Consider the following 16325-nt stretch of genomic DNA (forward strand, 5'->3'; position numbering starts at 1 on the left):
TTTACAGTATACACAATCTCTGTGCATATGTTGTTGCGCTTTTATAATTTTCTCTAGTAAATGTAATTTTTAATGATTTTTGCGTCTTCTATTTTGTTCGTCAATGTATTACGCGAATTGCATCCAATCCAATTATCGGACCACAAGACTATTCAGTTAATTAGAACTAAGTAAATAAGTGCAGAAATCGATATCACTTGCAAGCAATGATATATTATAATATTCTATAACAGACTAATTGTTTTACCACAAATTAATTTATATGTGTATAAAAACGATATATTTATTTATGTATATATAAACTAATTTGTGATAAAACAATTAGTCTGTAAAAAAATAATTAATGAATACTATATGTATATGAAATTTATATATATTTTGTATTAAGTTTATATATTTTTTGTTTTTTATACATCTACAAATATAATTTTTTTTATTTATATTCGTGTCAATCATAAAATGTTCGATATAACATATACAAAGAATTTCAATGACACGTTGTTAAAACCCGTATGATAGATGCAAAATTAATGAATAATTTCGACGACATGCAGAGTAGTTGGTCCATGGCTGAAGACGACAGCATAAGGGAAGAATCCAAAGCCATTTGCTACACTCCGGAAAGACTGATCCGATCTCAAGAATACAGGTTACTCGTACCGTCTCCTCGTCACCTTACCTTCTCACAAGCGAGACTCAGATCGGGGAACAAAAGCGGAGAACGGAAGTCTCGTCGGTGCCGAAAACAGCTGGACCGTCTCATCGATTCCAAGCAAATTGGTACATATATGAAATCTAACAATTCTCTCATTCTCTTTTTGTTTGAATCGCCCGAAGGAAATAGCGATAGAAACAAGCTTGTCCCTTGAACTATATAGTACCTCCCTTGTCCTCCCCCTTTCTGCCCCCAAACGGAGCCGGCCGCACCGGCACCTGACCTGACCTAATAAAGTTTCGCGGTTTACCGATGCGTGGAATCGAGTTGCTTGACGTATCAGATTTACTTCGTTTGCAACGTCGGAAGCTTCGTGCGCTTGCAAAAGATGCCGAGTAGCGTGAGACTGCAAAACTCTGCCGCTGGCATTGTTGTGGTCGGGCTTCGATCCTAGGTGAGACTCGATTGAGTCTGTCAAGACGAGGTAGCTGAAGAAAGTTAATGGAAGTGAGCTCTCTCTCTCTCCGAGACTTGAGCGATGATGCGAATTCGAGCTCGCTCGACATTTTCTCCCGTCAAATGTAAATAAAATTCTTAGGATATAATATCAATTATTATTTAATTGTCTCAAGTAACGTTAAACATTATTTAATTAATTAATAAAAATTATGCTCATGTTAAAACTAATAAGGTCTCTGCGCGAAAGTGTCATTATAAAATTAAACTTCTGGAGGCGACCCTTTATGAAAATAATAAGAGAGAAATGTTAATTAGAAGTATAAATAAGTCATAAATTTCCTTCTGTTAAACTTCTTTACACTGTAACTAGATGAATCTTCTAGTCCAAACTCCTAATATTGTCTCATTTTTATTTTCTTTTGTTTACTGCTCTTTATCAGAGTTTAATGAATACGATCAGGGAGAGAACTATATAAAAATATAAATAAAAAATCTACACCAGAAAATAAAATATACAAAAAATCATGAATGCAGGTGCAACGCAGCTAAGGACTCTTTTGAACTTACCTATCACGGGTGTAAGGACGCACGTGATTTCCTCGTCCAGTTTCGAACGGCCTGACGATGATTTTAATGCGTCGATGAGATCGAGCGATGATCATCCGGCCAAACGAGATCGCAGTGCGCGAAGTACGGGAACGATCAGCAGCAGCAGATCGAGTTGCGACAGACTGAATTCCACCGGGGACGACTGCAAGGATCTGTTGAGCAGGCCAGTCTCCCTCGAGGACACTTCCGGTATACAGAGCAACGATTGGAGTTTGGAGATGCAAAGCGAAGCGCGAAGCACGCCGATGTGTCTCTGCGACGAGCTGGCGATCGCATCGAGAGATCGATATATCGTCAATTTTGGAAACGTAAGTTCTTTTTACATACTAAGCTCTGGTTTTACATTAAAATTAAAAATCATTGAGCCTCTTGAAAAGTCAATTTTTAAAGATAACTAATAGATTATTGAAATAATATAAATGAAAAATTTTTTATAGAAATCTATCTCTTTAAATTTTTCCGATCGGAACAGATTGATTTGACTATAAATTGTCTACACAGACTAATACGAAATAAATTAAACCGCAGGACCGAGATATCGCCATCAATGAAGTAACATCTATCCTCGAGAATCTACAAAGCGATCCCGAAAAGGCAAGAATCCTCCTAGAGGAAGAGGATTCCTTATGCACGTCCTCTCACGACCGGTTAACCAGATTGGCTCTGGCCATAGAAACGGATGCTGAAGTACCGTCGACGGTTTCCGAGTCGAATAATTGGATACGCCATCTTCGCGATAAGATAGAACGGCTGGAGCTCGGCAATAAAGAGATACACCGAAACATATACGGTTTACGTACAAACTTTCAAGTAAGTATCTCGCGTTCATCTTTTTCTTTCTTCTTCAACGTGAAATTATTCGCAAGAATTGAATAGCTTTAGATTTTTGATGAATATAAATTTTTTATCAGCGAAATAACTTTTTGAAGAGATTATTCAATAGAGATTGCAGTTTTTCAAATATATATGTATATATATATATAATTAAGCAACTAATTAAAATTCTACGCAAAGAACTATTATTGTATATACGTGAATTTAAATGGAGAAGAAAAATGTACTTCTTTGTGTATATCTCGATTTCTCCATTTCGCGTTGACTGAACTTAATATATGCCTTATTATATGCTTAATTATAGTCTTTACATCTGCAAATTTTATATTAACAGTGCGACGAGAAGAAAGCAGTTGACTTGTCAAGTGATGCAACGAAGCTGATAGAAGACATTCATGAGTTGCGATATTTTGATGATCTGCTGAAGCTTCTAGAAGGGGAACTTGAAAGAATCTCCAATAGAAATTGGCCATTTGTTCTAGGACATAGCGAACCTCACGAAGAAATGAATCTAATCATCTGATTATGATCTCAAAGACCGCCGTAGATCTCGACAATCGTGATTACAATCTCAAAGATCATCGTGAATGCTCGAGGTAAAAGAACTTTCTTGGGTAAGAGAATGCAAATGATAGATTCTTACAACTTTTTCTCTTCGATTTTCCCGAGTTTGAGGTTCATAAAAGAAAAGCCCCTCTTTTTTCGGCTCGGTGACTTAAGTATCCGATGGAAAAGTCTGATGATCCAGAATAATTAAAATACGTGAATAATCTTTTAGAGTAAAATATGATTAGCACAAGAAATCGGATTGTAAGAATCTCGAGTTCTGTTCCAAAGCGAACGAGATGATCTCCTTTCAGTGCCAATTTCGTGATATTTTATCGAGGGCAAAATGAATCTCATATAATAAATAATTATTAAACTCGCGATAAATATTACAATTTAACATACACGCTACAAATCTCATTTTATATATTTAAAAAATTTGAGATATCTTTATAAAATTTCAATAAAAAATCAAGTCCTTATATTCACATATCTCTATTCTAAAAAAAAGAGAGAAACCAAATACATTTTATTACTAAACGATTTGTTATTTATAGATTGTGTATATATTTGAATCAACATATACATAGCACCGAGTAAAAAATTTCTAAGACAACACATTGTTGCTACATTCATCGTTACACATTTATCACATTAATTTTATTATTATATCACCGCGACTGGCGGCACTTTTTCCAATATAATTGCGTGTCCATAACTGCCGGCATCCTTAAATATCCGTGCCCTTATAAGCTAATTCGTAAATACTCTATTTACTTCGTAAATGCTACCTAGTACTCTGCTCTAATGCTGTCACTCTTCGATTCCATCTATAACACGAAGCGACACGCTCGCGCTTCTCCCGCGGAACGATCGCGACATCGGGAATCATCGCCAAGTTAGGTGACGTCGGTGCGTTGCATGTGCCTGGCGTGCTGCCGGGAGGAATCGTGGTAGGCGATTCCCGCGCGTAACATCTCGCCGTGTCGGAACACGTCGTGAGATGCGGAGAAGGGCGGCAAGGTAGGCAACGACGGTAGCAGACAGCTCAACATGCTGGCACCGCCGTCCGAGGAATAGATCCCATTGGTGGGTGGCACCATGGACACGTTGCATGTGGCAGGAGTGGATCCTGGCAGCGGATGTCCGTTTTGATCATTGGAACCTAACAGGCTCGAACACGGGGCTATCAAGTTCCCTATAGACAATAAAGAGATCTAGATTTGCTGATGCTGTACAAAGTAATAGGGTCTTGATATTTTTAGTATAAATAGATACATGTGTATGAAGCAATTAAAGTTATAAAAATTATAAAATTATACTTTTGATAACGAAGAAATGTAATATTTCAGAAACATTAGCCTGAAATATTTATCAATTATATTAATAGTAATTTGAAAAGACAAATATTTTATAAATTACTTTAAAAAATATTTGTCAACATTAATATATAATATGTTGGTGATTAAATATTGCTATTTCTAATATTTTAGAACGTGAAAAAATTACATTACAATTACATCGCAATGACGTTTCATAAAAATAGAACAAATATTTGCAACTTTTAGACCAACATGAGACTACATATTGCAAGGATTTAATCCGCGATAATATAATAAATGACAAAATCCGAAGCGCGAATATATCTCGATTGCAATCGCGCTCTCGCAAAACACTAACAATTATCAGTATTTATAATCGCGCAAATGCAAAATTTATATATAAAGACGAGACTTGTAAATTCACGTGAATATTCGCGTAATCGCTTTAACGAAAGCGATAAACCATTCGGTCCATCCGCTAATCCTTCGACAATACCGCGTGCATCGTATAATACGTATAAAGCATGACAGTAAAATTTTAATGTTCTTCATTCTGCAATATTTCTCCGTCGAATCAATGATTTACAACGAGTTCATTAGCGATAATTATTCTCTCCACATTCCATATATATATATATATATATATATATATATATATATATATATATATATATATATAAAACGGATATAAAGAATCTTTTTTATAATTCACATATATTACAATATTCTCTATCTTTGTCCAGCAATTTGTGTTTCCCTGTACAATTCTTTCCTCTATCTTGAGTGATTTGAAATGCAATTCACCTGGAAGACTGACGCTCGACGCGGAACTGACGGAGGAGGCGATCGATAGAGGCGTCATCATGGAAAAGTCCGAGGCCTCGGAGGATCTCGCGACGAGATGCGAGTCTATCCTGGCTGTCGGACGAACGCAGGCCAACGACGACAGACCGAGATCGCTGGACCTTTCCGTCCCCGCTCGCCGATGCCTCGCGTGTATACTGGACTTGCCGCTATTACCCAGACCGAAGTGCAGAAGCTCCAAGTGTCTTCTGAGATTTCTCGACTGGCGTAGAATCGCGCCGCATAACGGACACGACGCCGGCTGATCGGAAAGACTGCGTGCCTTCGATCCGTCCCCTGAAACGTCAAATTCCTCCGTCAAAGGCTAAGATAGACTTGAACACATCTCGGAAACATCGTGAGCTTCGTCTCACCTCGACTCAGACATCTCGGTGTCTCTGATACAGGTAAAATAAGCCGGGGATAGCAATGTACATGTGCGGCCAACGTTGTTTTCGTGAAAAATAACGCCACGTACAATATCACATACTTTATTTGCAAAAAGAAAAGAAACTAGATAATACATTATAGTATACCCGTTATCTTATATTTTCTCCTTTTTCTGAAATGCTAAACGTTTTCATATATGCACATACTATTGTCAACGGTCCACGCGTACACAGCAAAGTCCGTTATTACAAAATAGGAATGTGCACCTTGTGGCTGTTGTGGAAGATCCTTGGTTTCATTAAAAAAAAAAGTTTAAAAAAATAATCGTACTCGTACGTAAATACACAATTAGTAATTATATTGCTATTAGACCATTCCATGACGAAGGAATTAAAGAGGCAATAAAAAAAATGAATTGGACGAATTCGAATTGCACGCTTATAGGAAATCCCGATTATCGTATAAGCCATATAATAAAAGAATAAGAATCTTTTATATCTCACGATAGAATTTTTTTCGCTACACTTAAAAACTGCGATCAATTAATCCTACAATATTTTTACACTAACGCGTGGAAGATTCGTGCATATAAACTTAATGGCATAAATACACTCCGAATTAATTGATCTAAGTTAAATAACGCGCGTAATAATGCAAGTAATTACAAATAATTGTTCACATAAATGAAGAGCTGAACTATACAAATATATATAACGCAAGGCCTTCATGCTTTTTTCATCCTCACGTAACATTGTCATAGCACTCTCGAACTAAATCACCGTAACATAATCGAACAAAATCCGCAAGAATACGAAACGAATAATCAAAACGACGACGCTCGTACTCGTCTCAGGATGTTAGTCTCTCCTGCTTGTACATTTATCTGGCGATCGTTGGCGACGGGATGCTGCTCGGTGGCGAGACCGCGTTCTCAGATCCGTGTAGAGTCGGCGAGGGTAGGCTAGGTTTACAAACTATTTGCTCGCAACTGTTACTGCCACTGTCGGTCCCATAAGTCACCGATGACTGATCGTTATAACCGGGCAACTCAATCTCAGTCTTGATTTCAGTCTCAGACTTGATCACCATCGTTGTATCGGAACTCTGCGCCATCGCGGTCATCGTGGAGTTGTTACTGAACCGGTACTTGCACGAGGACAACAGGTGCCTGCGCAGATTCCTCGCCTGGCGCAGAGTCGCGCCGCAAAGCGGACAGACACCTGGACAATCGGATGCGCCGCGCGTCTTCGAGTTTCCGGCCTGAGTGGCGGCTAAACTGGACAACGATAAAGCGGATGGAAAACCCAAAGAGCTGTGAAACTGCGGTATGTGCAGCGGCGATAATTGCGTCGGCATCAATGGCTGCAAATGCGATTCGCTGTCCGAGATGTGATCCTGATGCGTCCCCTGATGATTGTCCGCGATGAATGATTCTTGAAGTCGCGGTGAATGACTGCCGCCCTGATGGTTGTTCGCGTCATTTCCAACCGGACAGTGGTTGCCCGCTGTTAACAGACACAAACACAATGTTACCATACGGGGCTGAACTGACGTTGCTTTAGCTTGCTTGCTTTGAATTTATTTCTCTCGCTCTCTCTTTCTCTCTCTCCCCCTTTCTCCCTCTCTCTCTCTCTTTCTCTCTTTCGCTCTCTCTCTCTCTTTCGGTCGAACGAATTGGAGGACGACCAATCAGAATTGCAGTTCAACCCGATCGATGGTTGTGCTTGTGTCCGTTTAATTAAAGCGAAAAACAAGGCCTACATATATGTACGGAGCCTCTCGTAAGCGATATTTGGTATAGTTTTATGAACGATTATTACTAAATATAATGCATCGGACACAAAACACAAGTGAAATTGCTGTTACACTTTTTACTATCTTACATTCTGCTTAATTATAATCTTACAATTATCGAAATTAACTCAACAATTACATGTGACATACGAATGTCTAATTAATGAATGAAGAAAAGTACGTCTGAAATAAATTATATAATATTTAAAAAATGAAACAAGAACACAAATATCTTTTTTATATAATATTTTGTTACAAAAACTAATCCAAAGAAAAAAAACAGAAAAATTTACAAAATCTCTGTCGCAGCTTATATCTTGCACTTTGTTTCTCGCTTGAGAGATAAAATTAATATAGCGGAATGAAATATTTATAAATTTACCTGTATCATCAGTCTGATCTGTAGCGTCATCATCCTTGTTTTCGTAAGGCATTGTTCTGTTATCATCCATAAGTCTGCTTTCGCTAGTGTCGGTAGTATTACTGGTGCAGGGCCATTTTCCGGAGGACGTGGACGACTTCCTCCTCTTTTTCCTCCGCTTCAGTGGATTGTACGAGTTTAGTGTCGCCCTCGACAAACTATCATTCGGTGTTGGTATCGCTGATGCAGGAACTTCTTCTCCACTCTAGATATAGATATATACAATTTGATCATATATTATGTAAAAAATGTATAGTTTATTCCGTTTTTCTATCAAAGACCAATGAATTGAAATGAATTGTATAAAAAATATACCTCTGTTACTATAGTTGGCGGTGTTAATCCATGGATGCACAAACAATGGGCGGCCTGAAGCAAGGAAGGCAACTGCGACGGTTCGACGCTTACCTCTCCCCGGTATACGAATTCTAACAAAGACTCCAAATCATCTGCCCCAATCCCTGCTAGCATGACCACTGGATGTTGGCACGGCGTGCTCTGTGAATAAAGTATATTATATTTTATTATTGTCAAATTTCGCAATCAATTTTCAAATTACACATTCTTATTAATCCTATAGGAATAATGACACAACCTTGAGAAGATCCAACAGGAACGGACTGGCTGCGCAGAGAACAATTTTATGCGCTGGAAAACTGCGACCACCGGCAGCCAAAGTAACATCCACCAAATCGCCATGTCCTCTCAACAGCTGCACTGCAGAGACCAGAGAGGAACTGAATTCTCCCCACGAGAGACTGTAGAGTTGGCTGCTGCTACCCATTTTGTGTTAAAGAGCAAAACTGTAAGAGAATATACTGATATAACTACTTAATTTTTCATTGTGCGTACAATTCTCACAAAATATACCACTTGTAAAGCATTCAATTCACACAATGATTCAACAAAACAATTACTGATTACTGTTTACACAAAAACCTGCATACCTCATTGTGGAACAAACCTAGAAACAGCTGATGAGGTACAATGCACAAAGACACACGTTGCAAAGTTTCCCTAATTAAATAATACTTTACACAGGAAAAAACGAGCACATTTCAGATTTATCCCGAGAATATATCCTCCAAGAAGACCAGCACGAAACAACGCATGCACCAATATAATCCGCTAGCTAACGGTAACGATGCGTGTGTGCTCGTCGTCTCCCCCATCCCAACGTTTCCTTAATTAGTGCCCCCACCCGATTAAACGCGTCGCGGCGTCGTGCCGCGAGTTAACCTAACAAAACGCAATCTGACTAACCTGTGTCCACGTAGGCCTCCTGTCGCGACGACGACGTCGATGCTGACGGCGACGATGACGATGAGGATCGCGGTAGCGATGATCTCTCCCGCGGATCGGCAGCTACGAAATCAGGTTGGAGAAAGTCGTACTCGCGCACGGGGTCACCCAGCCACATATAAGAGTCGAGAGTCCCTGACGAGATTCGAGCCGCACACGAACTGTCAAACGACGCGACGTCCTCGGAGCGGGAGCATCGCACGTGATGATCCTGACGTCGTGGAATTCCCTCTTGCGATTTACAACGCGGCACGCGACTTTCGAGGCGAGAGATTCAAACTGATTCCATACCCTGTCAGAGGAGATCGCGTATGCGTGTACATGCAGCGCGCACACACGCACGTATGTACGTCGCGATGCGCTACGCGACGCGGCGCGGACGGCGGACGAAGCGCGAAGAGGAAGCCGGAAGTTCATTAGAAAGCGCGCGAATCGTTCAATTTTGACTAAAATATTATACGTCATTATATGTCATTATGTCATTCGTGGGAGACTTATAATTAACCGTTATTGATTTATGATATCTTATTATACTATTTAATATTTATTATATATAATTTATAATTATATAATAATTTATTATATTATTTATATAATAATATATTTATATATAATAATTATTATATTATTTTATTTGTTCTATACAGAATACATTTCAAAAAGCATATACCTACTTCTGCCTCTCTTCCTTAATTAATATAAAAATTCATAATCATTTATAGTCATTCATAGTCATTTATAAATATATATTATATCTAAATATATTAATATATTTTAATATATATAATATATTTTATAAATATATTATTATATAAAATCATAAAATATAAATGTGTCTGTATATTATATATGCTCTTTTTCTCGTAGAGAAAGTAGATATTATTCGTTTATACACAGGAAGAATATAATCAGAAGAATATTGAAATAATTATTTAAATAATTATAAAATATACTATTTTTAAATTGTTTTATAGACAAATAGCAGTCGATTGGCCGATTTGATTACGACTTTGCTGTCAAGCCAAAAATGCTTTGACGTGTCGTATTTCGCCGGTGCGCGTGGCAACTCGGCGAGTGCGCATGCGCTACCACGTACTATCGTGTATAATTGACAACTCGCCAACAAGCTTTGACCGACGTACACTGTACATATATCTACTCCAGTCAACTCCAGTCAGTGCCTTTCGGAGTCAGCAAGGTATCTTGTGTTTGTTGTTGGCGCGTTGTTTGTGTCGTCGTTGATCGTCGCGATGTCGTCCGGCTGGGAATTGGTCAGCCGGAAGAAGGACAGAGGAAACGATAAGTCCAACAAGCTCACGAAGGCCGAGAAGAAGAAGTTTATCGAGAACGCGCCGAAAGTCGAGGACTTCTGTAAGCCATCTGTCATAACCTACTTGCTATGATTTTCCATAACTTGCTCCGATTTGTCGCAACTTTATCTAACAGTCGCAAAATATCGCTGTAAAAATTATGCGATCCAGGTGAACAGCTGATCAGTTGATTGGTTATGAGTGAAAAAAAAAAAACAGTCGCAATATGGTACTAATGTATGTACTTTTTTTGCAAACAATTCATTGTTTGTATGCCATTATACTTGTTACAAAATAATGTGCGATGTCATGCTTATGAGTTTGCGACAAATCATTTTAATTTATCATTACTTTATAAATAAACATTGATTTTTTGTCTCATATATCATGAAAGTTGTCTGACTAAATTCATGTATGATTTTAGTACCATTGAGTCAAGTGCAGACACTGTATGACAATCTGAATGGCAATAAGGAGAATAACAAGCCTGCTAAGGCACAAGGGAAAGAGCATAAGACAAAGGAGAATGAGGAGAAGAAAAAGCAGCAGCAGCAGCAAAAACAGCAGCAGCAAGCTGAAAAGAAGAAACAAGAGCCAAAGGAGAAACCTCCAAAAACTATAAAGGATGCATTAAATGCAGTAAGACTGCTTTTGATTTAAAATTTAGTTTAATGTAAGAGCATAGTTACTATTAATTTTTCATTATATCTGTGCACTTTTATTACATACTTTCATTAAATCAAATTAATTGTACTTCAATACAAAAATTTTTTTCACAAAAGCAAAAATATATTGAATTACTAATTCTTACGCAGATTAACGTGCAAGAGGTCGACGAACTTCTGACAACTGCACAAATCAGATATCCTGAAGCTCCCTTACTCTGGCTGAAAGAACTGAATGCTTTCCTCAACATCAAGATACCCATTAGCAAGGAAGACACGATATTCTCAGGAAAACCAAAGGATTATCCATTAAGTCTAGTACCTAAGGCGATCTCTTCTATTCTTGAACTGGCGGTGGAAATAGCAGGGCAGCAGACTATACAAGTTTTTTACGAGAATACTCTTACGGCGATGGCCATCGACATGGTCAAGGGCGTCCCCGTTATCGGACACAAGATATTTTTGCAGTTACTAGCGCATTTAAATCCCGAGATGACCGCCGCCAACATTCCTAAATTGACTAGCGTATGGAACTCTTACGAGAACAGGAAGAACATCGGCTTGTCCCTGTTGTGGGCTTGGTCGCAAGCTGGCCAGAAGAACCTGGCGGTCGGCTTGAAAATTTGGCACGAGGTAATGTCGCCGATGCTGGATACGAAGGGCTACGCCGGCTACGTCGTCCAGATTCTCAACGATCTCGTTTTCGGCCACGACAACGTTCACGATCTCAGTTTGGATCTGTACCTGACTATTATCATGAAAACCTATTCTGAAAAATTTCAAACTATTCAACCGGCGAATCTGGGAAAAGAGATTATTACGAGTTTCGACAAGTTGCGAGTAAGTAATATAATGTGACTTTTTTTCAAAACGTTTCGATTTTCATACGTTTAATGGCGTGTAAACGCAATGTATTTGTTAAATTTGTCGACACTTTTGAGTAACAGACGTATTAAATATTTTGCAGTCAATATTGTTCAGGAACAAGGATATAAGTTACACGAAATTTGAGATATTAATGGGAAAAGTATCGCAAAAGTCGGATCCGAACTACAGGCATGAATTAGTTAAGGCTCTCGCAGACTGCCTCGTCACTGAACCTCTTTGCTTTACTATTTGGAATTCAATTTATACCAAGCATTTATACCAATCCAGTCTTCTTCTATCGTATATCGGTGAGTGTCCGCGCATTTTTCATATATCATATATGTATAAATGAATAGATGCATTTACGCATAATCATTTTTTCGTAGATACGAATTTACCTTTGCAAACAAAGCTCAAAGCTAAGCACTTGAAAGAAACTCTCGGATTAATCCAAAACAATAATGAAAAGTGGAAAAAAGCCAAAGACGAAAACTTGGCGCTTGCATGCAAAAAAACATCTCAGGTGAGTTCTTTTATGCATTATTATATTTATATAAAATTTTATGCTCGTCATATAAGATATTATAAATACAAGTTGTGCTTTCAAAATATAGTATAGAGAGATAAATTTATAACTAAACTGCTGAAGAAAACGTGAACATAGCGCTAAATAATATACATATTTATTTTTATCAATTACGAAACATATTATCTGAATAATATATCGTATTTTCGATTATAATTTAGTGTTTTCCAAATTTTAATAATGAATATATATCTATTTTTTTATATGTAGAGAATAAAAGAATATCTGACAAACACAATTAATAATTGTCGCATAAATGTTAGTTAAAAAATTTTATTCGTTACACAAAAATTGTTTCTTTGTTATTACAGAAAAAGATAAACTTAATTATATATCTGTTTATTTTCAAAACGGGTGAAAGTTATAATTTTCCTTGCATTTACTTGACTATAGTGCAACAGCGATCGCCTATTTTCTTCATTATTGTACAAGCCGTGCAACGAGTCATAAAAAACATACGTATTGCTTTCCATGGAAGTCGTATTTATTGGTGTTTACAAGAGTTGCATGTATGCAGGCGTCAGTAAATGCGCAGGAGAGCGGCGGGAAAAAAATACTATAGCCCGTTATTAAAACCAATTACGTCGTAAATCATGAAGCGTGGCACAGTCGGCCTCTAACGAAGATTGCGTGCGCAAATAGGTAATAACGACCGTAAACTCTTTGCGCGTTGCATCTAATTAAATACGTTGCGTGTCTCTCTCTCTCGCGATGATACTTGGTACGCATAGAGAATTTACTCGCCTCGACGGACAGACAGTTATGAGCAATTAAACTTGGAGAAAGCATTTCTCCCCTTCACTGAATTCTGCATTTCTACGGATCGCGAATTTTCTCACATTTACCAGGCAAACGACTTTCAATTCATTATTACGCTGTAAATGCGACACAGATATTTTATATTTAATATAAGCTTGATTTCATCTTCTGTGAGTCTCATTTGATATCAAGGTTTCTTTCAATATTATCATAAAATATAACTATGTTTTAATTAATTTTTTTGTATTTTTTTACTTATCTACAAACGTATGTGCTTAAATATAAATATTAAATAATATTGTATATAAATTTTTTTTAAAGAAATAGAGAAAAAAATGTAAAAAGTTCCATGAAAGTGCGTGCAAGCTTAGAAAACGCAGTATATGAAAGTAAATATAGGAATTAAGAATGCAATTATAATAAATAGTGAAAGTGTCTCTCGGTGAAAGTGTATCAATTTTCTTAATCGATATACACGATAAGAAAATGATGCGTCATAGTCGATATAGACGTTCTTGTTCGCGAAGCAACGTATCGTCATTACTGATTAAAACTCGCGTAATTACGCACATCGCAATTTCCGTCAATGTGTGATATTCAGCTATAATAATCTACAATGCGTCATTCTTATGTCCCCGAGCACCACGTATACATGTGTATATCAACAAGTTGAACTCCATAGAGTCTCGATATCTATTGTAAAGTCTTCCAAGTTTTTACAATTGGTATTTCAAAATATATACGTGTATACATATGTGTGTATGTGTGTGTGTGTGTACTCTCTATCTCTTGACATCTGTCTGATCTGTCGCGTAGTGAAACATTCGCGTCGTAAACATCGTGTCACTTTATTTGACTTCTCCGAAGAGGAATGACTTATACACATACAGAGAGAGATCGAAGATCGCGCGAGTCGTGTAATTATAAAATTCAAACGAGATTATTGTTCTCAGTGTATTATTCTCCGGATAGAAGATCATAGTTCGCGATCGTGAGAAGAGGTGAATTTTACATTTATTTTCGCGAATATAATTTTTTTCGTACATAATATAAGATTGATTCGCCATTCGAAACGATCGCCTCCTCGTGATCGCAAGGAAATTGGAGATTCGCGGAGCGAAGGGACTCGCACGACGATCGGCGGTGCCATCAGCTGATCGGAGCCCGCTCGGCTCTTGACAGTTTCGTCCCTGCTCGAGGCGGCGGTTTGTTCGATTCGAACGAGCTCCATCCTCCATCGCATCTGTTCGCTCTCGCAGGTTAGGTAGCTGTTTTTTCGGGAGTGTACGCGGGACTTATTGATCGCGCGCGTCGCCCCCCTCATATACGACACGAGCGATCAGCCGCACGACATTGACACCGTTCGTGTCTCTCTGCGCGTTTTCTTTTTTTTTTCGAAAACACGTCGCGAGAAACGGGATCGGACCAGGTCCAGTATATAACGGAGCTAGCACATCTCGGTTTTCCGCAGGTGAGATAAAATTCCGCGCACATCTCTCGTGTGTATGTGTGTATACATGTGTCGTGTTTGTGTGTCTCTTATTCCGATTCATTCGATATTGTAATTATTTATTCATTATATTGTATGTATTTGCGAACCGAGATGAAAGCTCGAATTGTATTTTTTTTTCATGTCGATTTATCGATGTAATATCGATAAGAAAAAAGGATGTTATTGTAATTGTCAGCAGTCATCGTTAATTAATCAGTCTACGTAATCGTGGTCAAAGTCCTTTCGAAGATTTATAAAAAGTATACTATGTCTATATTTCGCTTCTGATAAACGCGATAGTCGCGATTATTTTTTGTAGATATGACGTCATTTTATTTATCACAATTAATGAAAATTCGTTCTTGCGTGCATGAAAGATAGCTTACGCGAGAAACATATGTTGGGAGAAAAACAAGATCTTTGTGTGGTGTTGGAGCAATCATCTTTCAATAGTTTGACTCAAATTTTACTTATTATTTACTCTCTTTCAGGCACTATCGAAGAAAATGACCTCTTCCACACGTCGCAGTTTTCCATGGAAGTCTGGCAGTTTCCTTCTGTTGCTACTCATTGGTGCTATCGTAGCATACGATACACAGAAACATGGCTCCTTCGAGGGTAAGAATCTCTTGCAAACAACAACACTAATCACTCTATTTACTTCTTATTTCATGCATATCTCATGCTTGTCGTTCTAAAAGAAGATTGTTCTTTCATCTTTTAAATTTTTACAATTGACATTTTATTGTAAAATTTTTGTTCAGAGGGAATTACAATCTCACATCGCCACACTTTTATAAAGTTCACAATGGCATGACCACTCAAATTATGGTTGACTGGAGAAAATTTCCATTGCTATCATAAACATCATGCCCATAATTACTTCTATCTCTCTGTACTAATTTCTCTTAATTGGAGATACAAATTAATCCTTTATTTGATTATATATTGGCATTTATGTATTATAGCGTCCCAAATTGGAATGTTCTTGAAAACTAACGGAATATTGAAATATATAGAAAAAGCATGGACTACTCTAAAGTTATATTGGTCCGCAGGACACAAAGCAATTAAGGATAGCTCACCAGAATATTACAAAGCTGTTGTAGACTTAAGTACGCCATATATTAAATTGGCTGGTGATGTCTACCTTATAACGAGAAATATTTCAGTTAGACTATATAGCAATGTTGCAGCATATGTCGAAAAAAATATACCTATAGTTTTCGACACAGTAAGTCTAATGGAAATACTTTGTACACAATTATTATAAGACTTATGTATAATAATTCTCTCTCCTCTTCTCTCAGATTGAGTATTACGCTCCAGGTATCATAGACGAAATTAAATCTAAAAGTCTTCAAGGACTGGAGTTTGTGAAAGTTTCCTGTATTCTGATTGGAGAGAAAGTTATTGAACATTCCAGGGCAACGATACAATGGATGAGTACTCTGCGTTGATACCACTGCTT

General features: G+C 37.6%; 3 protein-coding genes across 6 annotated transcripts in view; 2 read left to right on the top strand and 1 right to left on the bottom strand.

The window, feature by feature from the left end:
- LOC145938784 (uncharacterized) overlaps positions 1 to 3613 on the top strand; it is a 139204-nt gene extending 135591 nt beyond the window's left edge. The window contains 4 exon segments of the mRNA XM_083042540.1: positions 555 to 780; positions 1649 to 2031; positions 2252 to 2533; positions 2892 to 3613. Of these exon segments, the coding sequence (XP_082898666.1) occupies positions 555 to 780; positions 1649 to 2031; positions 2252 to 2533; positions 2892 to 3080 (1080 nt within the window). The 3' untranslated portion in view covers positions 3081 to 3613.
- An 85-nt stretch (positions 3614 to 3698) lies between these two features.
- LOC145938786 (uncharacterized) lies at positions 3699 to 9523 on the bottom strand. 3 transcript variants are annotated; one of them, XM_083042544.1, is made up of 6 exons: positions 8821 to 9059; positions 8469 to 8676; positions 8189 to 8371; positions 7835 to 8078; positions 5230 to 5565; positions 3699 to 4301 (listed from the first exon to the last, which is right to left on the bottom strand). In XM_083042544.1, the coding sequence occupies exons 2-6, from the start codon at positions 8655 to 8657 to the stop codon at positions 4003 to 4005; spliced, it is 1251 nt and encodes a 416-aa protein (XP_082898670.1). In that variant the 5' UTR covers positions 8658 to 8676; positions 8821 to 9059; the 3' UTR covers positions 3699 to 4002. The 3 variants fall into 3 exon arrangements, with proteins under 3 accessions (XP_082898670.1, XP_082898669.1, XP_082898671.1); XM_083042543.1 differs by lacking the exon at positions 8821 to 9059 and adding an exon at positions 9137 to 9523 and having other exon boundaries at positions 3700 to 4301; XM_083042545.1 differs by lacking the exons at positions 3699 to 4301; positions 8821 to 9059 and adding an exon at positions 9137 to 9519 and having other exon boundaries at positions 5443 to 7163.
- Positions 9524 to 10233: 710 nt separating this feature from the next.
- The window catches only part of Tmem214 (Transmembrane protein 214), a 6868-nt gene continuing 776 nt past the window's right edge, over positions 10234 to 16325 (top strand). The window contains exons 1-8 of one of the 2 annotated variants that reach the window (XM_083042542.1): positions 10284 to 10546; positions 10910 to 11124; positions 11301 to 11990; positions 12118 to 12325; positions 12404 to 12540; positions 15346 to 15472; positions 15823 to 16088; positions 16165 to 16304. In XM_083042542.1, the coding sequence (XP_082898668.1) occupies positions 10426 to 10546; positions 10910 to 11124; positions 11301 to 11990; positions 12118 to 12325; positions 12404 to 12540; positions 15346 to 15472; positions 15823 to 16088; positions 16165 to 16304 (1904 nt within the window). In that variant the 5' untranslated portion in view covers positions 10284 to 10425. Of the gene's footprint in view, positions 10547 to 10909; positions 11125 to 11300; positions 11991 to 12117; positions 12326 to 12403; positions 12541 to 12996; positions 13246 to 15345; positions 15473 to 15822; positions 16089 to 16164; positions 16305 to 16325 lie in introns of those variants that run through there. The other variant, XM_083042541.1, reaches the window with a different exon arrangement.

The sequence above is a fragment of the Prenolepis imparis genome, unplaced genomic scaffold, assembly GCF_030444845.1.
Source record: "Prenolepis imparis isolate NDT839.2.m4 unplaced genomic scaffold, iyPreImpa1.0 SCAF_7, whole genome shotgun sequence".
NCBI classification, from domain to species: Eukaryota; Metazoa; Arthropoda; class Insecta; order Hymenoptera; family Formicidae; genus Prenolepis; species Prenolepis imparis.